Here is a 26,939-nt window from a genome sequence, read left to right on the forward strand (position 1 = left end):
CCTATTATCAACATCACTCACCAGAATGATTCATTTTTATTAAGGATGAATCTACATTGACATATCATAACTCCCAAAGTCTGTAGTTTACCTTAGGGTTCACTCATGGTATTGTACATTCTATGGGTTTGGACAAAAGTATGATGACATATATCCATCACTGTAATATCGTAAAAAGTATTTTCACTGCCTTAAAAATCCTCTGTGATCTGCCTATTTATCTCTCCCTGCCTCCCTCCCCAACCCAGCAACCATTGATCTCTATTGTCTCCATAGTTTTGTCTTTTTCAGAATGCCATATAGTTGGAATCATTTTACGTAGCCTTTTCAGATTGGTTTCTTACTATACATTTAAGGTTTTTCCATATATTTTCATGGCTTGATAGCTCATTTCTTTAAAGCATTGAAATATCTTGCATTTTTGGATGTACCACAGGTCATTTATACATTCATCTACTAAAACACATCTTTCAAGCTCTGGCAATTTTGAAGCTTTCAAGCTTTGGCAGTTAAGAATAAAGCTTCTACAAACATCTATGTGCAGGGTTTTGGGTGGACATACATTTTCAACTCTTTTGGGTAAGTACCAAGGAGTATGATTGCTGAATCAAATGGTAAGGGTATCCTTAGTTTTATAGGAAAATGACAAACTGTTTTTCAAGTGGTTTGCCTTGTAACTGATCTTAGTTGGAGAACTTTTTGAGTCTCTCATCATTAAGTGTGACATCAGTTGTATGATTTTGTAGACAGTCTTTATCAAGTTGAGAAAATTCCTTTCAAGTCCCAGTTTACTAAGGTTTTTATAAGGAATGGGTGTTGAATTTTGTCAAATGCTTTTCCTGCATCAATTGATATGATCATATATATATATATATATAGATATACACACACACACACACACACACACACACATATATATAATGATTATATCATTATATATATATATATATTTTTTCTTTTTTACTCTGTTGATGTGGTGGATTACATTAATTGAATTTCAAATAGTGAACTAGGAATTAATTCTGCTTGGTTATGATGTTTAACTCTTCTAATACTTTTTTTTTTTTGGATATGACTTGCTAATATATTGCTGAGGATTGTTACATCTATGTTCACAAGTAATGGTCTATAGTTTTCCTGCAATATCTTTGTCTGGTTTTGTTATTAGGGTAATGATGGTCTCATAGAATGTGTTAAGAGTATTTGCTCTGCTTTTATTTCTGAAACAGACTGGAGTGCATTGATATAATGTCTTCCTTGAATATTTGGTAGAATTCACCAGTGAATCCATCTGAGCCTCGTGCTTTCTGTTTTGGAAGATTACTAATTAATGATTCAATTTCTTCAGTAGATATAGGCCTATCCAGATCATCTATTCCTTCTTGTATGCATTATGGTAGATTGTGTCTTTCAAGGGATCGATTAGTAGGTTATAAAATTTGTGGGCATAGAATTGTTCATAGTAGTACTTTATTATTCTTTTAATTTCTGTGAGATCTACAGTGATGTCCCTTTTTTCACTTCTGATATAAGTAATTTGCATCCTCTAACTTTTATTCTTAGTTGGCCTGTCTAGAGGCGTATTGCTTTTTTTTTTTTTTTTCAGGAAACAGCTTGTGGTTTTGTTGATTTTCTTTACTGATTTCCTGTTTTCAATTTTATTGATTTTAGCTCTAATTATTATTTCTTTCCTTCTGCTTATTTTGGATTTACTTTGCTATTTCTTTTCTAGTTTCCAAAGGTGGAAACTTAGATAGTTGATTTTAGATCTTTATTTCTAATATGTGTATTTAATGTTATCAATTTTCCTGGAAGCACTGCTTTTGCTGCATCCCATAAATTATAAAACTTGTGTTTTTTTATTCAATTTTTAAAATTTCCCTTGAGATTTTTTTGATCCATGTGTTATTTAGAATATGTTGTTTAATCTTCATGTTTTGAGGCTTTAAAGTTGTCTTTCTGTTATTGATTTCTAATTTAATTTCACTGAGTTCTGAGAGAAGACATTGTGTGGTTTCTATTCCTTTAATTTTGTTAAGATGTGTTTTATGGCCCAGAATGTGTTCTATCTTGGTGAATGCTCCATGTGAGCTTTAGAAAATATGAATTCTGCTATTGTTGAAGAAGTTATCTACGAATGTCAATTATAACCACTTAATTGATGGTGTCGTCGATTTCAACTATGTCCTTACTGATTTTCTGCTGCTGAATCTGTCCATTTCTGAGAGAAAAGTGTTAAAGTCTCCAGCTTTGATAGTGGATATATTTATCCTTTCAGTTCTAGCAGTTTTTGCCTCAAGTATTTCAATGCTCTGTTGTTAGGCACATACGTGTTCAGAATTATGTCTTCTTGGAGAATAGACCCCATCTTTATTATGTAAGACTCATCTTTATCCCTGGTAACTTTTCTTACCTTGAAGTCTATTCTATCTGGAAATTAACATAGCTACTCCTGCTTTCTTTCGATTAGTGTTATCATGGTATATTTTTCTTCATGCATGTATTTTTAATCTGTATGTGCTTTTATATTTAAATTTGGTTTCTTGTAGACAACACATAGTTGGGTCATGCTTTGTGATCCACTCTGAAAATTTCTTTTAATCAGTACATTATACCACTGACATTCAAAGTGATTATTGATACAATTGGATTATTATCTACCATGTCTGTCCTTTTTTATTTGTTGCTCTCATTCTTTGTTTCTATTTTTGTCTTCCACTCTTTTTCTGTCTTTTGTGGTTTTAACTGATATTTTATATAATTCTATTTTTTCTCCTTTCTTAGCCCATCAGTCACGCTTTTTTCCCCCTTTTTCTAGCAGTTGCCCTGGAGTTTGAATACATTACAATTAATCCAAGTTCACTTTCAAATAACATTATACCACTTCAAGTATAGTATATGTACCTTAAAATAACAAAATAATCCTAATTATTCCTTCATGTCCCTGTACCATTACCGTCTTTCATTTCACTTACATATAAGCATAGGTAAAGATATATATTCACATAAGCATAGGTAAAGATGTATATTCACACAAGTACTATAAATGCATAATGGGAATACCAAAAGAATAATATGTATATTAAGCATACATAATTAAATATATTATTGCTATTAAAAAATCTGTTAGATTAATTAAAAATAAAAAAATAAAAGTTTCACTTATTTCTTTTTTGATATTCATCCTCTCCTAATGTAGATCTGAGTTTCCAACATATATCATTTTCCTTCTCTTTAAAGAATTTCTTTTAACATTTCTTACAAGGAAGGTCTACCGGCAACATATTCCCTCAAATTTTGTTTGCCTCAGAAAAACTTTATTTCTCCTTCTCTGGTGAAGACAAATTTATTAGGATACAGAATTCTGAGTTGGCTGTTTTTTTTTTTTCTGTTTTGTTCAATATTTTTTCTCCCTCAACACTAAACATTTCACTCCTCTCTCCTTTCTTGTATGGTTTCTGAGAAGTTGGGTGTTATTCTTATCTTTGTTCCTGTATAAGTAAAGCGTATTTTTCCGCCTGCTTCTTTCAGGATATTCTCTTTATCTTCAATTTTCTGTAATCTTAAAATAATCTGTATACATGTTTGTTTGTTTTGTTGTTGTTATTTTGGCATTTATTTCTGCTTGGTGTTATCTGAGCTTCGTGGATCTGTGGTTTGGTGACACTAATTTAGGGAAATTCTCAGTCATTATTATTTCAAATATATCTTCTATTCTTTTTTCTCTTTCTTTTGGTATTCCCATTATGCATTTATAGTACTTTGTCTAGCTGTCTCACAGTCCTTGGATATTCTGTTTTGTTTTTGTTTTCAGTCTTTTTTCTCTCTGCTTTTCAGTTTTGAGAACTCTGTTACTATATCCTCTAGTTCAGAGATTCTTTCCTCGGTCACGTCCAGCCTGCTAATAAGCCCATCAAAAGCGTTCTTCAATTCTATTACAATGTTTTATTATTATTACTACTTCTAGCATTTTAAAAGTTCTTAGTATTTCTGCTTCTTCACTTACATTGTCCATCTGTTTTTACATGCTGTCTACCCATTAGAGCTCGTAACATTTTAATCAAAGTTGTTTTAAATCTCCAGTCTGATAATTCCAACATCCCTGCCATGTCTGGTTCTGATTCTTGCTCTGTCTCTTCAAATTGTGCCTTTTGCCCTTTGGTAATCTCTGTTATTTTTTTCTTGATAGGCAGACATGATGTATTAAGGAGAATGAACTGCTGTAAATAGGTCTTTGGTAATGTGGTGGTGAGGTGTGACAGGAGGGGAAGTGTTCTATAACCTTGTGGTTAGGTTTCAGTCTTTTAGTGAGTCTGTGCCTCTGCACTGGGAGTTTCACAGGGTTTCTCAGGTTTTTTTTTTTTTTTTTCTCCTCCCCCAGTATGTGGAACAGGATGGCTAGAGTAGTCTGGAGTTGTGTATTTCCCTTCCCCACTTCCGTTAAGCTCTGATAATACTCCAGCTGGTTAGGCTCTGCTTAACTAATTTCCAAGCCTTGTTAAGAAGAAAAAAGTGTTTTACAGAATGGTTTCTTTTCCCTTTACCCTTTGCCAGAGGCCTGAGGGAATTTTTCTCAGGATATTTACTGTGGAAATCTGCTTGAGCGCCTAGAGGTAAAGCTAATAATATTATAGGAGCTCCTGTATGGATAAATCTCCCTGAAGTTTTTAACTCTCAGAGTTGTCTGCCCTGATCTTCCAGTGACTCATCAATTATAGTTCAGTTTTCCTGCCCAACGCTGGTTCACATGGCTGTTTCAACTCAGGAGTCTCTGCTCTGGTAAAACTCAACTGCTTGTGTATGCTTGTCTGTTTTTCTAATCTTAGGAGCCACAATGCGCTCTATGTCCTCCTATTTCTTATGAATCCAAGAAAAGTTGATTTTTCAGTCTGTTCAGCTTTTTGTTTATTGTTAGGACAGAGCGGTGACTTCCAAGCTCCTTATATGTGGAACAGGAAACTGTTTCTTTGAATCTCTTTATGCCCCCTGCCACACGTACCTAAATATGTACTATTCAATCATCCATCATTTATTTCACACATGTGTGTGTGTGCATGCATGCATACATTCCAGGCAGTGTGCTAAAGGCTGGAAATATGAAGATAGATAATACATAGTTCTTGATTTCAAGAGGATTTGAAACCATTCTGGGTATATTTGTACTGTTTGTACTGCTCTTAGCATTTATGAGGTTTGGAGTAAAGACTGTTAATTTATAGCTCTGTACTTCTTTGTAAAACATAGCACAATAAATTACAGAGTTGACAGTCAATAAACACCTTCTGAATGAATAAGTAAATATTTAATATTTTTTACTATAAAATCTAAGTACTGAAATAGATGAATTTATCCAAAAGTTCTCTGTAGGGTTTTCCTTATACCAACTGTCACCTGCACTAACTGATCTGAGGTCTACTCAGGGTCCCCAAATGAGATGTCTCTACCAAGGCCTGTGTTCTGCCACAATCAATCTAGTTCTAATTTTTTTAAAAATGTTTTCTATTAAAAAAAAAAACATTGTATCAATTTCCCTAATACCCTGTTCTCTCCAAGTAACACATGTCTCATTGATAGATAGCGGGCAGTAGCAAGGCAAAATGCAAGTGTCTGAACTCTGAAATGAAAGAACTAGGTTAAAATGTTTGTTTTGCCCATTAGCTCTATGATCCTGAAAGAGTTACTCAATTTTTTGTAGCCCAAGTTTCATCACTTATAAAAAAAATAAATAAATAACACTTAGACACAGGACTGTAATAAGGAGTGGAAAATGGATTTAAGCATAAAAATATCACAAATGCCTTGCACCTATCTCAACAAATGGTATATTTCAGGTATTAGACCATGCCAGCCAAAAAGGTATACTTGAAGGATGCCTATACTGTGCTTCTTTTTCTCCAGTCTGTTTTGAATGCCTGAAATTCCCTCCATTAACATGATCCCTTATATCCAGTTATTCTTTATAAATTAAGATCTCTATGCTTTTGCATGCATTTTTTTCCTCTCTGGAATGCTTTCTACCCTTTTCATTTTGGAAAATCACAAATCTTCTAAGTACTTGTTCTAAATATAAGTGATCTCTATTCCCCCAACCTTAACTCATTCTCTAAATTCCATCTGTATTACCACCCCTACTCCAACACCAAGCCAAGCAAAATTAATGTTTTCCATTGTTTCCCCATGCTACTTAGTGCATATCTAAGGGAGCAGAAAATATAGAAACTTACTAATTTTGGCATTGCCCTCTGAGGATAGAGAGTCTTAATAAATTTATAATTAAATTTTAGAATTAAAATAATATAATCCAGCATAGAGTCCACATTTGCTCGTACTTTCCTCTGTTTTTCTTTCATGAACTCTTCCCAATGCAAAATTGAGTCTTCATTGATTTCTGTCATGAATGCTTCTCAATGCTTCTGTGTGATGATGTATTTTAGACTGTTGAAACACCTCTCACTCACTATACAGAGCCTTTGTAATTTGTTTTTAGCTATTGATTGCCTCTTAAAAACAACCAAGTGTTTGACTTGCAATTTCACCTCTCCGAAAATAAAAAAAAAATCACTACCACCCAAAAGGTGAACCTCTAAAAAAGCTGTGTAAAAATTTATCATCAAGTCTTCAGAGCACTGCTCAACAATTGCTGACTTGGGAGTCAAAAAAGAAACCCAATGGTGTTAGAGACATCTCTTACGAAAGGACTACCAGGTGCCAGGAAACCTGATAAAAAAATAATAATAATAAAAAAATAAAAAACACTTCTACTTTTAGAAACAAAGGCAGCATCATATTGTTTAAAAGGATTTACTTTGACATTCCACTATATATTCTGATTTCTATGTAGAGATTTAATAGAAATGATTTCAAAGAGGCTTACGTTTACTAAAACAAACAACTTAAAATTTATCACTTTCATTACATAGTTTAACATAATATTTTATAGTTAAATGGGTTCAATTTAGGGATCAGGAGAAATAATTACAGTCTTTCTAAATGCAACAGTTTTCACATTTTTGTTTTACACTTTTGAACTTTAAATTATACTCTATCTGACTGAAGAGAGACCTTTAAAATTGATTTGATCTCATAGAAAATTGTGTAAATCTGTCCTTTTTTTTTTTTTTTTTAAGAAAACAAACATTCCATTTTAAGACTTGGAGAAAAATAATAGTAAAATGTACATAATTATGAATTTTTTAAAAGGATTTTATTTGATTATATTCCAGTATTTGGATTTTAGAATTAAAAGGTATCCATTGTCAAAATGCTTTTAGTCTTAAAAACTCACATCATTTGTTCTTTCTCTATGAACCAAAGTCTTTAGTACTTATAAATAAAAGTGAAGAAATAAACTTTATAGACAAATACCTTGATCAAAGAGTATCTAAGAATCATAGAGTGAAATGGGTTGGTAATTTTCATTTTTCTCTAGTTAATGTTAAAATAATACTCACCATTTAGGCCAAATTTATATACCACAATTCCCAGAGGTATAAGAGAACACTGTGCATGTGTGTTCAGCATCCTAATAAATTCATTTTTAATTTAAGTGCATTTGTAATAATGGTATTGTTTTCTGGACAGTACATTATAATTCAGGGACTTAAAAAAACTTCTATTAAGCAGTTTTATTTTTAATAATATTCTCTTAGAAATATTATATAGGGTTAATATTTTATACTAATTTGACTATATCTTAGAAAATTGTTGCTAATTAATATTTACATATAAAAATATAAATTTACATTTATAATACATACATATTTATTTATATATGTTAGAATTATATATTATACTGATAAATTTCTTATATCTATCCTCCTTTCCAATACTCCTTGAAATGTTTATTTTCTACTAAATATATATTTTTATAGGTAGTATTGAATTTATTTTGTATTTAATATTTTTATTACAGAGAGAAAATTTGGAATATATTTTTATTTAATATTTCATTTAAATGATTTAGAGGAAAGTTTTAAAAATATGCTTATATCATTTCCAAAGTAAGAATATAGACATTTTTATCTTTTGTTTTATCATGTAGAATTGTTGAAAAGCATTGGGATTTTGAATCAATGTATATTTTCAGGTTAAATAGTGTTTAACCTCAGAGAGGGGAAAAAAAATATATTTTCTAAGGCCAAGTGTAAATTGCCTAACTTTGTCAAATGCAATATAAGTTCTGTGATTAGATTTAGTACAAAAATCAAGTTTCAATTTAAAAGCCAGCTGTAAATACATACATACAAAATTGCATATGTATTATGTTCAACAGTCTTAGGAACAGCTTTCAGAAACTATCAAAGCTTTAAAAATTCTATTTAACCCAGAATGTCTGCTTTGCCCCAAAAGACATATTTAAATATTATCATTCTTTTTACTTCCTTTTTAGTATTCTCCATCTCACCCAGCTAAAATTTTATCATATAAATAAAACTAATGTGTTGTATTTTACCACAAACATAGATTTACATGAAATTCATACCAAAAAAAAGAGAAAGTAAACAAAAGTTGGAATACTCTATCTATTCTAATGCTTGTTTACCTGATCTATGCATTTCTTGAAGGTGCAGTTTCTTTAATACAATGATGATTAGTTCTAAGTATTTTAGATGTTGAACTTCATGTCCTTTCTTGCCATCTGTCCCAGTTAGTGACATGAAAGCAAAACTTACGCCACTGTGTTCAATGAGTAGTTAAATTAGATAAAAAATACAAATACTTGATAGAAATATTTACTTGCCCAACACTTAAAGAAGTTACAAATATACCACTTATTTAACTTACAAAGTTGTATAGGGAAACTTAAATTTAGGCTTGTTCTTCTTTACTATACAGTTCAATCAAAATGTGCACATGGCTGAAATAGACATGCAGTATTGAAAGTATTGCATTACATCATCCTTTAGGTAATATAATATAACACATGTGGACCCACCTTATAATGCCATAGATGTTTAACTTAAATGGTGTTTTCCTCTCCAATTTTTAATGATTAAAATATGACTAATTGGTTTATCCTGATTCCATTCAATCTCTTCAACACAATCTCTCCCACACAAGTCATTCTATCTGGTATTTAATAAACTAAAAACAATCCCAGGTAGGCAGTGATAGCTAGTGTTTACAAAAACTATTCAATAAATCATTTTCTAATCCAAGGGAATGAAATATTTTGCAAGTTATCTATTTATTTTTAAATATAAATTCTTCGATACAGGGTTTTACTAAGTCATGTCATGTAGCAGAAAGCTTAGCCCAGGCATAGATTTAAATGTGAGTGAGGGGGATATAATAAACAAACACAAATATAAAACCACTCCCATACTGTTGGATTTAATTCTAGTCATTTACTTTGAACTGTCAGAGAATAATAAAAGGTAGACCCTAAAGCTAAACATAAGCTAAAATGTAAATATTTCAGAATTTTATATTAAACCAGACGGGTTTCTCAGCCTTACTGAAAACAGCTTAGGAATAGGCAAAAGCAGGGTTACTTGTTGCAACTTGAAATTCATCATCGCTAACATCTCAGATTTTACTGTAACAAAATCATGCTAATGAAGCCCGTGAACCAGTCAGCATCTTGCAGTCTCTGAGTAGACACTGACTATTCAGATAGTGAAAGAGGTAAACAGGGTACCAGATAAACTGCTCTCATGAATCATAGAGTTTAGTGTGGTTTCATACAAAACAACAAAACAAAACATATGGCCTTGCCAATTAGAGATGAAAATAAGGATGGAAAGCTTTTAAAAACAAAAGTAACTTCTTAAGTTCCTGTAGACAGAAATGAATTCCAAAATGAAATTCGAGATCTCTATGCATGATGTTTCTCTAAACACATTATAGGTTTGGGTCTTTTCTTAGAGGAAGAGAAATTAAACACTTCTGTAAGAAGTTCAGTGAATTATAGTTATAAATATGTCTGAAGGCTATGTAATTCATAGGATATGCTAATGCAAGTTTACTATTCACTCATACAATTCAAGTCTGATTGGAAGTGACCGCAAAATATAAAATAAAGATTTATTTTACATGGACTGTACTTAATGTAATGTGTCAATACTGGAAAGATTATGTACTTTGGAGGGAAGCTACTAAGAGCACAAATAAACCATAATGTGGTTATTGGGAGGAATGAAATTTTATATTAAATGGAGAGCTTTTAGCACATTCTAAGGAATAGTTAGAAATAATGGCTTATCTAACACCATAGTATTATGATGATTTCAGCTAATAGTCCCTGCTTTCAGGACTTACTAAGAAAAACAACACCGAGCTAACCAAGAAACAGAAAATGGGGCATCCAGAGAGTTATCTCTTTGGACCACTTCTTGGAATAACTCTTATCAATCTCCTTTGACTATTTTATCTTATCAAATGTTTACTTGTCATTTGGATGCTGATGTCTCCTAGATATCTATACAAGGCTCTCTAACCTCTTCAGTTTAATATTTTATTCCATCTCCAAATTTATCTTAATTCATACTACATTATCTGGCCTGAGGGCAAGAACACTATGTGATTTTTTTGCATGTATATGTCTACTACCTAAGGCAGTACAAACTAAGTACACATTTATTAACTCTGATGTAGGGCCTTGTATCAAAGCCTTAACTTAAGTTACTTTCATTGGAATATACTTCTCTTTCACCCACCTACCAGAAATGAAAGCTATTAATCTTTAAATAAATAAGTGAAAATAGAGATATGTACATGGGTTAATATAAAGTTTATATGGACTTTTAGAGATGGTATTTTGAAACTGACAATTGCTTTTTTAAAGAAACAGCTTATTTCTTGCTCCAAGTAAAAATCTTGATCCTCATTTTATTATTTCTCGAATCTAGTCATTTGATTAACTTATGTTTTTCTTCAAAATGTTCCTAAAAATGTAGAATGTCTAACAGTATAGATCATGTTGCTCAAAGATCTGTATTTTATATTTCATATTTTATATTTCTAAAGATTAAAAATTGACTAAAGTCTGTGTTTGACCATTCTGTTCTGTTACTTTATAAAAGCATAAGAATTATAAAATTATAAATAAAACACATAATGATTATTTTGTTACTTATTTAAAGACTGTCACAATACTCATGACTATTTTTAAGCCAGTGCAATATTCCACATATGCACTATATATCCTATTAATTCTTGTACAATAATAAATTCTTAATTACACAAAAAGCCACAGAGTAAACAAAGCAAACACAAAAACAAAAAACTTAGATTGCTTTTTTTTTTTTCATATTAGACCATTTAAACTATTACTTTCTTCTAATTCAGATTCAGCTCTCGGTCAGTTTTTTTTTTTTTTTTTTACAACCTCATTGACTTTCTTGGCATTTCTAACTACATCTACAAATCAGCTTATATATTATCAAGATATTAGTTTGATGTTGAAAAATAAAATCTATCTTAAAATAATCAATCGACAGGTTAAAAGCTTGCAAGAAAATTTGAATAACTAATACTCAGATACATGTTTTTAAGTAGCTGTTCTAAGATAGCTTATGTGTGTTCCCTTTTTGAAATCACAGTCCAAATTAGAAAAAAATGTTGTTTTTAGGCCTTCTTATTCTAGGATTTATATAACTTTTACTATCTACTTTTAATAAATAAAGATGTCATAACTAAACATCATAATTATTAAAAAGTTTTGACATATAACTCACAGAACCAGAGCTCTGTCAATCAAGCAGTAGAATATGAAAAACCTTCATACCGTATACCAAACCTAATATGATAGTAATTTTAAAAACAGGTATCAGAAACCTCATAGTGTTAGGTTTTGAGGTCATTAATTTACTGAGGTTGTTACCATTTCTAGACATATTTATTATATTCAAAGTACTTAAAAGCATTGTAAATATAGAATTATTAAAATTGTCATAGTTCCTTAAATAATTTACTCTCCACTAAATAGCTTACTATAGCATCAATATGCTAAACATTTTTGTCTTGATTTATACAGACAGTGCCTCCTAAGAAATATGTAAATATTATTGAAAACATTATCAAATGTATTCAATGTATGCTATACATCCTATTAATTCTCATGTAAAGAATAAAATTTTAGTTGTGTAAAAGACCACATTCCCATCTCACTTTGTCAAAGTCTCTTTGAAATTCAGATTTTCCTATACCTATTTCAGTTAAAGTAAAACATAAGAAACTGTAGGCATAAAGCACTAATATAGCCTGTTGAACAGAGTAAAGATAAATGCAAGCCCAAACAAGTTTGTAAAAGGACTCTAGTTGATTCTGGGTAACTTCGTTTACGTGCCTGCTTATGTCTACCCATATAAATACTTATAATTTCCTGTGAGTATCTTTTTAAAAAGTTGTCGTTTTTAAAAAACAGAGGTCATTTTCTTCTAAAGGTAACAGTATCAGTCACATGGTAATTTAAGATGGTCTAAAATTTCCTAAGAGACAGAAAAGGAGGTTACTAGCTAAAGTTACCAATTCTTATCTAATTGGTCCTCTGGCTCAACTAGTCCCCAGTATAAGTTTTCCTCCTGCTTGCAGTTCAGAAAAAGACGGAATTGCTAAATGTCATGCACTACACCCTGCCAGAATCTTTTATCACTCTTAGAACAACAATAACTGCTCTAAACTCAGGATGTCAATCATGATGGCATTGTTACTCTTCTCTCCCTGGGTGTGGCTTGGTATCTCCCATCTTCTGCCTACAGTCATGGTCCCTGCTGGCCAGAAGAGCATAACCATCAGATACAAGTAAGCTAGTCTGTCTTTAAGCATCGTGACATCACTGTCCACTCACAAAGAAGAGAAAGAGACAGATTTACCCGCAAAAAGGAGAGGTCCCGGTTGTGCTCGATGCTGGTTATCTCCAGGTTGCCCATGACTACCTCACAGTTCTCATAGTATTTGCGCAAGGCCCGATACTGCTGCTCCAAGTCGGAGAGAGAGCTCAGCTTATTCTCTGTTCCTGCACACACTGCCAAGACAAGAAGATATAAGAGGAGTTATAGAACCTTTATATGACATGACAATAATCTCTCCCTCAAGTCTGTATTCCACAACACTTACTCTAATGCCCTGAATTAAAATATTTTAAATATCATTGAGACCTGTAATCCACACACTGAAAAATATATTTGCTTTTATTTTTCTCCAGCTTTATTGAGATAATTGAGATATAATACTGTGTAAGTTTCAGGTGTACAATGCGTAGATTTGATATACTTATATGTGTCAAGATGATTATCAGCATAATTAGCTAACAACTCTGTCACGTCATGTAATTATCATTTCTTTTTTTTGTGGTAAGAACATTTAAGATATACTCTTAACAACTTTCAAGTATATAATACAATATTGTTACTTATAATCATCAGAACTTAATTCACCTTATAACCGGACGTTTACACTCTAACGTTTTCCCAACTTCCCCCAACCCCCAGGCCCTGGTAATCACCATTCTTTCCTCTGTTTTTATGAGTTTGGCTTTTTTAGTTTCCACATGTAAGTGATATTCTATGTTTATATTCATAAATTGCATGTAGTAACTACAGAGAGTAAGATGGCATAGGTTGCACAGAAACACACAACAAGGAAATAAACTTAATCACATTTGCTATGAGTATATAAAGCATGTAAATACATTTAATTTCATTTAAACAAAATTTTCTTTTAGACTTATAATGTACTCTCTTTTCTAAGTAAATTCTACACATGCAAATAAATCAAAATCAAATGATGATAAAAGTGATAATTTTACCTTGAAAAATAATATCTTTCTATTGCAGAACAACTGTTCTCATTGAGTAAAGTTTCTACTATTTGTATCCATCTTTATTCACTCTACAAAAACTGCATTCTTAACGAGAACAAATGAATTCCATCCAGCATGGTGTATGAGGGACTTGGCATTTAGAAGGGAGAAGGGAGACTAGCTTAGAGGTGATAAGCTTACAGGGCCCTGGAAAGAGAAAGTGATTTTTAACATTTCTTTAAATGTGAGATTTCAAAGAGAAATAGTCTAAAGATTACGTATTGGTTTTCTAGGGCTGTCATACAAAGTATTACTAACTAGGTGGCTTAAAACAACAGTAATTTATTCTTTCATGATTCTGAAAGCTAGAATTCTAATAACAAGGTATCAGTAGGGTCATACTCCCTCTGAGGCTCTGAGTAGCATCTTTCCTTGCCTCTCTCTAGGTTCTGGTGGTGACCCTTATAATCATCAGAACTTAATTCACCTTATAACCGGACGTTTACACTCTAACGTTTTCCCAACTTCCCCCAACCCCCAGGCCCTGGTAATCACCATTCTTTCCTCTGTTTTTATGAGTTTGGCTTTTTTAGTTTCCACATGTAAGTGATATTCTATGTTTATATTCATAAATTGCATGTAGTAACTACAGAGAGTAAGATGGCATAGGTTGCACAGAAACACACAACAAGGAAATAAACTTAATCACATTTGCTATGAGTATATAAAGCATGTAAATACATTTAATTTCATTTAAACAAAATTTTCTTTTAGACTTATAATGTACTCTCTTTTCTAAGTAAATTCTACACATGCAAATAAATCAAAATCAAATGATGATAAAAGTGATAATTTTACCTTGAAAAATAATATCTTTCTATTGCAGAACAACTGTTCTCATTGAGTAAAGTTTCTACTATTTGTATCCATCTTTATTCACTCTACAAAAACTGCATTCTTAACGAGAACAAATGAATTCCATCCAGCATGGTGTATGAGGGACTTGGCATTTAGAAGGGAGAAGGGAGACTAGCTTAGAGGTGATAAGCTTACAGGGCCCTGGAAAGAGAAAGTGATTTTTAACATTTCTTTAAATGTGAGATTTCAAAGAGAAATAGTCTAAAGATTACGTATTGGTTTTCTAGGGCTGTCATACAAAGTATTACTAACTAGGTGGCTTAAAACAACAGTAATTTATTCTTTCATGATTCTGAAAGCTAGAATTCTAATAACAAGGTATCAGTAGGGTCATACTCCCTCTGAGGCTCTGAGTAGCATCTTTCCTTGCCTCTCTCTAGGTTCTGGTGGTGACCATCAATTCTTGGCATTCCTTGGCTTGCAGCTGCATCACTCCTATCTTTGCCTCTGTGGTCACATGGCTATATCCCTATCTTTGTGTTGACATGTGTCTTATTCTTCTGAGAAGGACGCTGACCATATTTGATTAGCGCCCACCATTATTTTAACTTGATTATATCTACAAAGACCCTATTTCAAAATAAGATCACATTCACAGGTGCTAGGGGTGAGTATTTCAATATATCTTTTAGAGGTACACGATTCTACTTTCAAAAGAGTATTTCTAGAAAATACACTGTTTGACGATCTTTAGAAATCCAGACAGGAAGTTTCTGTTTTGTTTTTGTTTTTGTTTTTATAACAAGCTTTCACTGTGATTAAAAGTCTATCTTATTTTTCAAGCTGATTTTTGTTATTTTGATGTGTCAGTAGTCAAAAGCAGGCTTTAAGTTAGCCTTAGTTATTAGAATATACCTGTCTAGACTTTTTTCCTATCTATAGTAAAACTCATTCAATTGAACACATCAGGATCATGATTCCTTTGTCAGTTTTATACATGTCACACAAAATGTATATGACATGATTACTAAACTCTGTTTCCAGTGTCTTCAAAGTTTACACTTTTATCTTGCCTTAAATTTAGTGTGTATTATGTAACTTACTCTGAAGATTCATTCACAATCTATTTTTTAACTTTACATACTATGATTATAAAATTCATAATATAGTTTTTCAGTCTATTAAAGGTTAGAGGTCATACATTAAATGGTATAGATTTTGTTCAAGCAGTACACAAACCATGAGAAGTAATAACTAAAACTCTGACTTCTGGAAGACAGACGACATATCAACACATAAAATATGGCTGGAGCCTGACTTGCCTTTCTTCTTTACACCTTCCTCTAATCTGCTGCCTGGAATGGAGATGTGATGGCTAAAACCTGAACCACCATTTTGGACCATGAGAATGAGGGATACAACTTAGAGACTGCCTGAGAAATGAGCTAAAAGGAATTAGGATTTTCAAACAATTGAGATTTTACATTGTTTTATTATCATTAACATTATAGTAATGGTGAATTTGGGTCCCAGCTGCTGAAATACAATACACAGAAAGGATTAAATTCCAGTTAAATTACATGTCTTTGAGCTTAAGTAATTTTAACTATTTTGTCTGGTTGTTTGAATTTATTGAAATCATAATAAAGCTGTAAAATCATTTTAGATTATCTGAACATTTTATTGGTTCTATGGAAGCTTCCCTTATTATTAAAACTAACAAACACTAAGAAAAAATTAATTTCTATTGATAAGTACAATAATATTCAACATAAGCAGGAAAACAAGAAGCAATTGATTCATGTACATGATCCCTATCTCATAGCAAATTTATAATAAAAATATTTATAAACTTGTAAAATATCTGTTGAGAAAAGGTACTATTAAACAGGTTTATGAATTATAGCTTTCAATTAGTTTAAGTTCTAATGAAGACAAGTTTATATTTTAATGTAACTACTGATAGGGCTAATTAAGCATCAATTAAAAAACTTGTTGTACTATTTCTAAAACACATATAATGCCACATTGCAATTTATGTAAAACTTTTATTGTACAAGTTTATTTCAATTGGAAATAAAATCTATACTTTAATATCATCATAAAAAGTCAATATGTAAAATCTAAATGAAAAAGTTTGTAAAATATTTAGTGTATTCTGACTTTTTCTGTAGAAGCTTAAACAAATTTGGGGAAAAATATCTATTAAGAAAATTGTAATACCAATATATTTTTGCATGCTTCTCATTCTGCATGTATGGAAAATGTACATAATATAAAATTATAATAATAATTATTATTATTATAATCTTTTTATATAAGATACCCACAAAAGCTATAAGCTCTTTGAAGACAGCTGCAATATACTAATCATTATTTAGTATCTGCTAAGCTATATAGCACAGTTCTGTGAAAGACATTATCATTTAATAATATTCTACAAAAACAATTACTATTTCATATTCAGAAATTGCTACAAAAACAATTACTATTTCATATTCAGAAAATTGCATTCAATTCAGAAAAGTGTCCATTATTCAATAAATGATCAGAAAATTAGAATAAGTATGTTTAAAAATATTTTTCAACAACAAAAATATATTCCAATTAAACAGAAAATCTGATTGTTCAGAATATTCTCTTCTCCAAACATTCTGGTCTTTGGAGTTTTTATGACACACAGTTTCATTTGGAAATATTTTTGTCTCAGTGAGGCTTTCCTGTATATTTATATTTGATTCAAACCACCTATAATCAGTAATACATGCCTCATAATTTTATCTTGAAAGACAGACTTGATTTTAAAAGAACTAGTTTGGATAGATGCGTAAAAATCATTTGTATTTCTCTTCATGATGACTTCACTGACTGCCTCACAACTTCCATTTGTCAATCGATTTTACAATCAGGCCATGGACGCAAGACAATGCTTAACCCATCAAGTTTCATTGATTTTACAAAGCTGTTTATCAAACAGAATTGAAAAATCTTTTTTACCAGCCAAACGAGTTTACAAAATTCAGCCCTCTTTTCTAGCACTGTTATGAAGTCTTTAAACTATAAGCTTACAATAGTTTGAGCTTCAAAAATCCTGAATTTACATGTGCTCCCTAGAGTTTTCATTCCAACTATAACTCCAGGAGTAAAGCTATACATGAACCCTTAATAAAATCATCACTTATTTGGTATGATTTCATTGTAAATGTAGCTATAGTTACAAACATGGCTTTTTATTCTTCTTGACTTATGATTTACATCCAACAATGAATGAACTACATAATCCTCATTCAGTAAAAAATTAAAACTATAATTAGGATTTTTAAAACAATGTAAGAAGATTACTTAACAAAATTATTCATTTGGTTCACGAGGATAATATATTAAAAGCAAAATGAAGAAAATTAACAATGCCCATATTAACAGTGAAAATCAATTATTGCTTCCAGGCTTGTTATGGCTATGGAAACCAGCACTCTATTTGCTCATACAAGAAAAACAACAAAAGGGAAAAAATAAAACAAGAATTAAATTAAATTTTTGCCAATTTTCAGATCAAATACCTATGTGAGCTATGAATTAAGAAATTAATAATTGTTTAGCATCTACTCTTGACCTGTGTTGTGGAAAAATATATATTAAGAAAAATGCCCAAGGTCTATTGTAAAAGCTCATGTAGTTTCATAAGGAACATAGTAAGGAATGAAGCAAGCAGTATATATAAGCTATGTGTATATTATGTGTGCGCAAGAAATATTTGATAACCTGATAAAAATGCTTTACTTTTTCTATGTGATTTAACACTAAGTACTTTCTCTTTCTAAATGTTAACATTAAAAAATATGCTTTAGTTCAATGCATGTTATTGGGCATTTAAAATCTGGAGTTGTCATAAATCTCAAAATATAAAATATTTAAAGAGAATGTAAGAAGTTGAAAAATTTTCAGTGACTTATTGAGTGCTAATATAATTACACAGAGATGGGAAATTTGGGCAGCTCTATGATCAAAATATATCCCAAAATGTGGCCAAATTAGCCAATTCCACTACTACAATCATTTAATCCAAGCCACCACAGCTATTTCTCCCCTGGACATTCACAGTAGCCTCCCAATTGACTTTCTGGATTCCCTCCTTGCCTTCATTAATGTGTTCTTTGCACAAAGATAGGGATGATTTTTTTTAAGCATAAATCATTCACATCATTTCTTCACTGAAAATAATCCTTGGCTTCTGATCATACTTATTAAAAAATCCAAAGAGTATGAAAGTATTTTCGGATCTTTGCTCAAAATGTAACTCTTGAAAAAGCCCTCTCTGATCACCTTATTTAAAATAGGTACTAGGTTCCCATATAGCATGCTGTTTTCTGTGCCTTTTTTTAAAAAAAATAATTGTTTTACTGCTACCTGAAATTACATTATACGTTTGGTTGTTTACTTATTTATTATATGTCTCTATATTAGAATGTAAGCTCCATAGATGGCAGGCTCTTTGCTCAACACCTAGAAGAGCAGAACATAGTAGATGTGTCAATTAATATTTATTGAGTAACTAAATAAACTTTGGAGTCATTGAGAATCATAATTAAGCCAGGATCAAATGCAGGTCCCTCCATTATGAAAAGCTGAATGAACCTGAGCAAATCACTTTGCCACTTAGAGTCTCCATTTCTGTATCTATAAAGTGGAATTTTGTGAAGAGTGTTCTCAACAATAAAATCCAACTTAGAGGTTAAAAACACAGGACCTAAAGCTGGATGGCCAGCATTAAAATCTAGCTCAATCATTGACCTGCAATGTAATCTCGGGCAATTTACCGAGACTCCTATTTCCCCATCTGTACAATGAACATAATAACCACCACCTCATAGGGCTGTTGTAAGAATTAAATGAGTCAATGAATGTAACTTTGCGCAATGTCTGACTCACTGATAGACTCAGTGTTAGCTACTGTCATTTATTTATATTGTATATAGTATGTGCACATTATGCAATATTTTAAATCAAATTGAATACAAGGCTTTCATGGTATGTAAATTTAGGCAATTATATTCCTCTCATTGAATTCATTTGTTTTCTTTTCTCAAATTGGAAATTTTTATGTTTCCTTCCAGCTAAAAAATTCTGTGGTTACACTTATTTCTAAAATACTTATTTAAGACTTACTCTACCCTAAGTAATGGGCTGCATTCAGTGATGTTCTTGAGGAGGTCGCACTGTGACATCATGTAAAGTTATGAAGTTAAACATGCATTTATCAAATAACCTAGAAATCCCATTTATAGGTATAGACCTAGAAAAATGAAAATTATGCTCACATAAAAATGTGTATATGAATTTTATAGCAGCCAAATTATACAAATTAGCCAAAAAATTGGGGAAAAAATACCAATCTCCTTTGATAGATGAATGATAAACAAGCTATGGTATATCCATTCCATGAATATCTCTTTAGCATAAATGAAGAAATGAATGAATGAATGATATGTCAACATGGGAAATCCCCAAAAGCATTATGCTGACTAAAAGAAGCCAGGCTCAAAGGCTACATACTGCACAATTCCACTGATATGACACTTTGGAAAAGATAAAACTATAAGGATGGAGAACAGATCAGTAGTTGCTAGAGGATGGGGTAGAGAGAGTGAGGATTTGACTGAAAGGTCATAAGGGAAATTAGGGAAATGGCAAAACTGTTCTGCATAGTGACCATGATAGTGACTCCGTAGATCTATATATGGGTTAAAACTCAGAGAACCATACACCAAAAAAAAAAAAAAAGGTCTACTTTACTGTAGGTAAATTAAAACACACTCAAGTTGGCTTGTGTATCTAACAGAGTTAAATATGCCCCATTTTACAAATCATAAAACATTCTTAATATATTTGTTCCTAAGTATGCTTTTGTCTCCTTATGAATAATTTTTGTTATGTTTTTGAATTGGCTATTATTGTTATATATTTTTAAAATCCTGATTATTTGTGTTTTTCCCTCCTAAACCTAGCTACCTTGCTAAATTCTTAGAATTTATAATTAGTTCTTACTTGAACTTCTTGATTTAATCCAGTCTTCAATCTATTCTTTTATTCTGTTTTCTTGACTGGTACTGGTCAGGCTTTCTAGGATAATTTTTTAGTTAATAGGCATAGAAAGCATTCCTCTCTTTTTCCTAACCTTCAGAAAAATGCTTTCCTCAGCTCAGCATTTATTTTATCATGTGATATGTTTTAGAATCTGCCTTTACTATGTTTTTATTTCAGATTTAAATATGAAGTTTATCATGTACTTTTTGCTATTTTTGAAAAAAATTAACTCATTAGAGTGAATTATTAATGAATTCCAAATATTGAATCAATCTTAAATTCCTAGAATGACTACACTTAGTAATCATGCATTATTCCATCAATATACTTCTAGGTTTATTGCTTTTATTTTACTTGCCTTTTTTAATATTAAAAATACTTATCAGTGATTTAAAAATATGTACATAAAATGTTATTACACTCAAAATAATAAACAATGAAAATGGTTTATATTTCAAAATTTTTGCATTCTACATTATTAACTTTAAAAGTATTAAAGAAAAAGATTAACACTAAAATACTGACTTTGTTTTATAATTTGCATTACATAAAACTGGAAATAAAATAGTTTTTAATGCAAAAATTAGTATCCTTTTAAAAAATAATAATAATAATTGACCCTATGGTATATTCTCTCTTTTACCACTTTTTTATTGACCCCAAAGTGATAAAACAGGAATCTGCTAAAATTAACGAAAACATTTTCTAAATGATCCTTGAGCCAAGTGAAAAGGGTATTTTGCATCATAGACCTTCACTAACAGAACCGTAGCTAGGGAATACACAGACATTCTATATTATAGTCTGATGAAAGTCAAGTCATAGACTATATATACTTGCTGATCCATCTAAAATTTAATTGATCTGTATTTTACCTTTTCTTTATATGATAGTCTCTAAATGCCTTCAAAGATGCTTAAACTACTAAATTATATTGGAAGGAGAAACAAGCTCATCATTGGACAATACTAAAAACTGATAGATATAAAAATTATATGACTGTCTCTTGTGTATGAATAATATGCTTTGTGAGAAGTCTACTATTATCTAGTCTTCCCAATACAATGAATTATTCTTATAATTTTTTACCATTTTGTATTTCAAAGATTAGCTAAGTAAAATTAAAATAATTATGAATGATTTTAAATTAATTGTAGATCATCAAAACTTAACTGCTCATATATAAATTTCAGTTCCTTTAGTTGTTTTCCTGCCTTTATTTTCCTGTATTTTTTCTCAATTTATGTCTCATAAAATTTCTATGTTAAAAGCTGAAAAAAACTAATAGACTTTACAGATTGAGAAATTATATTTCTGTCATCTATATCTGCATGAAACAATATCTCTTTTTTCACTATCTTGCCATAATTCCCTTTCTGTCCTTTTATCATCTTTCCAATCCCTTTCCCTTCCCACACACACAGAGTCTTTCTTATTTACTTTGTAGTATTTCATTTTCTGTGGAAGTGTTAGGTCCTTAACTTTAATGTAAGTACTGGACTTGACAAGCAATTAAAGCAAACAATTTCCACTCATCAAGGCTTGCCAAATTAGTCATCTGCCATCTGCCCCATCATCTGGCTCTCCTTGAAGTCTTGCTGTGAATCTGGATACACTCTCTCCGATTAAGAGGGACAATGCAAACCTTCAAACTGGTGAAATGCCACTGGGAGCTAAGTATGTAAACATTAGCAACCATCTTTCTTCTCTAGATTATCATGCCTTCAACTGGCCCCTTGTGTGTAATAAAAACCAGCCAGCTTGTGATGCCTACTCACAGTGAGACCTTTGCCATTCACTGTAACTGAAGTGGTTATTCGTGGGAATTTTCTCCCCCTCTGTTAGATATAGTTAAAAGAAGAAATTAGACTAGATGTTATTAATGTGATGCTGGCTCTTACATATCAAAGACGGTTTCTTAAGCACTGATAAAGATATACATTAAGAAATGGAGTATGGTCTTTCTATAGCACAAATGCAGTAAGATGCCCCACTTCTGGGTGAAATAAACTTCATTCTAGGTAGGGCATGTGGCTTGGCCATGAGAATGTAGGTTGTATATGTCCCCTAGTCCATGTGCCTGTTTGCAGCGATGAACCTACATAACTATTCCACCACTCTAAGTGGTCCACCCAAACTTATTCAACGTAAAAGTGTGTCTAAATAAGTAATATCCTTTTCAAATCAAAAGAAAGGTATGCAAATGTTAGACTTGGGGGTAAGAGGAAGGGATGCAACAGACAATACTTTTGACTGTAGATTTTTTACTGTATCTTCAGATAATCTACATGTAAAACCAAATCTGAGACCACCTTGTAACAAAATTTTGGAAGATGTAGAAGCCAATTCTTAGTCACATAACCCTTTTGGATGGAAAAAACAAAAAACAAACAACAACAAAAAAAACACAACCACCCACCTGATACTGATATATACTGAATAATATTTTAAACTTATTTTAAACTGTTTTCTCAGAACCCAAAGTCTATTATTCTAGAAATCAGATTCTATAATCTCCAGTAGTCTGGTCCCTTTAAAACAGATTTAGATGAGCAGTGGGTGATTATTTTCACAACATAGTAAACTTCAAATACTAATTGCACTTAGATGTTTGATAAGGAGAGAGACATCACCAAGGCAATATCTTTCATTCATTTATTTGTTCTGTCATGTATTTATTCAACAAATGCTAATGGGGCAACCACAATATATGGGGCTTTGGGCTAAGTGAGAAAGGAATAATAAATAAGATCTGTGTCTCATATTTGTAACATTACATTCTAATAGAAATCTGTAAAAATCTTTTTTCTCTGACTTTGATTCACTGTCAGTGAAAAGATTCATAATGAAAGTCAAAATTTATCTTATCCACAAAAAAAATGAAGCAGAAAAAAATATCATTTTGTATAATAAAAGGTGGGCAACACAATATTTTCCAGGAGGTCTTTCTCTGTAACAGTAGCAAATGATATTACCAATATATCCCTAGCAACTACATCTGAAAAAACACCACATTTTACAAATGTTCTATTCAGTTAATCAGGTCCATGCATATCTTTTCCTAGGTCCTCATTCATTTGTCAGAGTAAAAAGAGAAAGTTCTCTGACACAGATAGGATGGATGTATTTTTTATATCTATAAATTCAATTTGAGGCTGATTGTCAATTAAGCCTCTATTCTAGATAACTTAATAACTGCATGATTGAACATGTTATGGGATTTTTAAAAGATTTTTTCTTTCGTTTTATTTAATTGAGAAATATGACGTTGTAGTTTTGAGATATTAGCAAGACATTCCACTACTAATATCACTAGCAACTTCTCTACTTATTCCATGATCTTAAAGATTAGTTAATGAGATTATCAGACACTACATGGACAATCACTGAATTGGAATGTTTTATGTCTGGAAAGTTTTTTTTTTTTTTAAGGGAAGAAGGAAAGATATCCATTCTACGCCATGTAATTTTTTATAGAAATGTATATATTAATTCAAATTATTATCAATACTTGAAATAACCTTGTAATTTAAACCACATTAACATTTTATATAAAAGCATATTTTTTTGATTTTTAATGTAAACTCTTGAAAATTTTTATTTAAAATCATTCAACAGAAAAGTAGAAAAATGTTATTCTAAAAAGTAGAAAAATATGTTATTCTAGCCCTCTATAAAGGAAAGTTCAATGACAAAACAATTTTCTTCCTGATTTTAATGGGAAATATGATTTTGTGTGTGTATGTGTATATATATATATGTATAATATGTATATAGATGTAGATACATACATAGAAATATTATTCTGGTTTCTATATATTTTTAGGTTCCTCTCTAGTTCATGCTATTTGATATAATACAAAATTGTGTACTATTGCTTGTGATAATTTGTCTCTTAATTTTATTTTTAAAATATATTACTGTAAAATTAATATGAAACTGTATTATTATTACTAGTAGTCTTCTCCATCCCATTAGAATATTAGTAGTGCCAGAAATTCTTCTAAGCTTTATATATATGTTATCATTTAATCCACACAGCAATTACATTAAAGCACCTCATTATTATCATCTCTTTTACATATGAGGAAACTGAGACTCAGAAAGTTAAATAACATAACCAGAAAATTAACTCACAGAAGTCCCAAGAGTCCAAATCAGTTCTAATATCATAAGTAGCTCTCTTTCAAAAGCTTGGTGCTAGTTAGTTGATATATACAAATACCCATTTTAAATGATCTGTGTTTAACAGTAATATATTTTAATCAAATAAAATGTTTAATATGCTTAGGGCACTTATCTTTTATAAATTTAGAACTACAGAGTTATTCTATTAATAGTCATGCATTGCACTAGAAGTCCATGAGAGGTGCTGTAAGTAACTGTCATTAGATTTTAATAACATAAAGGAATTTTAGAGCAGTTCAATCTCAGCAAGTACAAGTCAGTTTTATAACTGAAAAAACTTGGCTCCCTGATCCCCTCCCTTTGTGACTCACTCTCTTCTCACTTTCTATTTTAACTGGATAAAGAAAATAGATACAAAGACGGTCAGTTACTCAGGTAAAAATCTAGCCAGCCTACTCCTCTCTTTTCCAAAACCTCTAATCTAAGTCGCATGCAATTCCTATCAGCTTTACCTTCAGAACATCTGCAAGTTCCACCTGACATCCTGTCAACCCCACCTGACTGATTATTCCCACTTCAAGTCATCACATCTTCTATCTGAATATTGCAGTAAGCTTCCATCTGATGTTCTCGCCTTTCTTCTAGTCTCCTTAGAGTCTACTGTATATCAGATATAAAAGATTTTATGTCTTTTAACCTTAAATCAGACAATTTATCTCCTTTGTTCAAATATCTGCAATGGTTTCTCACGTTAATCAGAATTAAATAGAAGTCCTTATCTTGATCTACAAGATCCTGATACTATCTGACTCCCTGCTACTTTCCTGATATCATCTCCCATGATGTTTCACTTACTCGCGGAGATCTGACCATAGGGCTATCTTGCTTATCTTTGAACACTCCTATAAAAGTTTTAAATACTTACATTCAATTTACAAATTTTTGTCTTATGCAGCAGTAACAGACTGGCATTGGTACGTATTTGGCCCTTTGAGTAACACTGTTCTAAAACATTACATTTCACACTTATCACCACCTGCCATATTATGTCTTTATTTAGAAGATAAGCTCTATAAGGACAGTGGGTCTATTTTGTTCACTGCCACATTTACAGCATTTACAAATACAGGACCCACAATAGGCATCCAATAAGTATTTAATGATTGGATGAATGGATGGATAGATAGACCGGTGGCTATTGAAGTATCATAATTCTGCCTAGAATTCCTAGCTTATATGTAATCTAAATGTTATGTTTGATGGTCAGAATGTTAAAACTACAAAGATCTTTAGAGATCACCAAGTCTAATTTATACAAATTGAGGAGAAAACAGAGACAAGATAAGTTAAAGTGCTCAACGAAGGTGAAACATCTAGTCAGGGGCATAAAGGGAATAGGACTCTTTATTCAGGGCTATGTCCACATGGCACAGTGCCTCATGTTACATGGAGGGCATCATGAAACTGTCCAGCTTTATGGAAAGGATTCCCAAACCTAATGCTCTGCTGCCAGGAGGAAAACAATATCATGAAAATTGGCATGGGTGCTTAAGAACATTTGGTTAAACAGCACTACTCGATTATATAGTTGGAAAACAGATTCTCAGCAACATCTTAATTTGTTTTCAAGTCCTGGTAAAATGAAGTTAAATGTAGCTTATTAAAAGGAAAATTTTTAAAGAGTCTATTTAACAAAAGCATGGATTATATGTACACATAAACTAACCAATATTATATGATAAACATAATCTTCAAAAATTTCCAATGAAATTATGTATTTTAAGTCATTTTTGGTATAATACTAAATTTTACAAGAACATCACAAAGATCGTTTTGTAAGCAAATATCTTTTCATAATAGAAATAATTACCTCTTAATTTGATTGTTTTGTACATGCCAATTTCAAAGATCATGTTTGCTTAAATACATGCACACCTGCAGTTGCACTTAACAATTGTATGACAGTTTATTGTGAGTGGATTTTTAATATTAAATTACTATTATAGCTATTATTACAGGTAATAACATTTATAAAGTATTATATAATTTACAAAGCAATTTTATTCATCTTAACTTTTTTGATCCTAAATTATTTAAGAGATGATTATAAGAAACAAAATTATTA

The 26,939-nt window shown here is 31.2% G+C and overlaps 1 protein-coding gene across 1 annotated transcript in view; it reads right to left on the reverse strand.

Moving 5' to 3' along the window:
- ERBB4 (erb-b2 receptor tyrosine kinase 4) overlaps positions 1–26,939 on the reverse strand; it is a 988,299-nt gene that overhangs the window by 600,354 nt on the left and 361,006 nt on the right. The window contains exon 2 of the mRNA XM_006908488.3: positions 12,816–12,967. Coding sequence (XP_006908550.1) covers positions 12,816–12,967 — 152 coding nt within the window. The remainder of the gene's footprint in view (positions 1–12,815; positions 12,968–26,939) is intronic.

Source organism: Pteropus alecto, unplaced genomic scaffold (assembly GCF_000325575.1).
Source record: "Pteropus alecto unplaced genomic scaffold, ASM32557v1 scaffold182, whole genome shotgun sequence".
NCBI classification, from domain to species: Eukaryota; Metazoa; Chordata; class Mammalia; order Chiroptera; family Pteropodidae; genus Pteropus; species Pteropus alecto.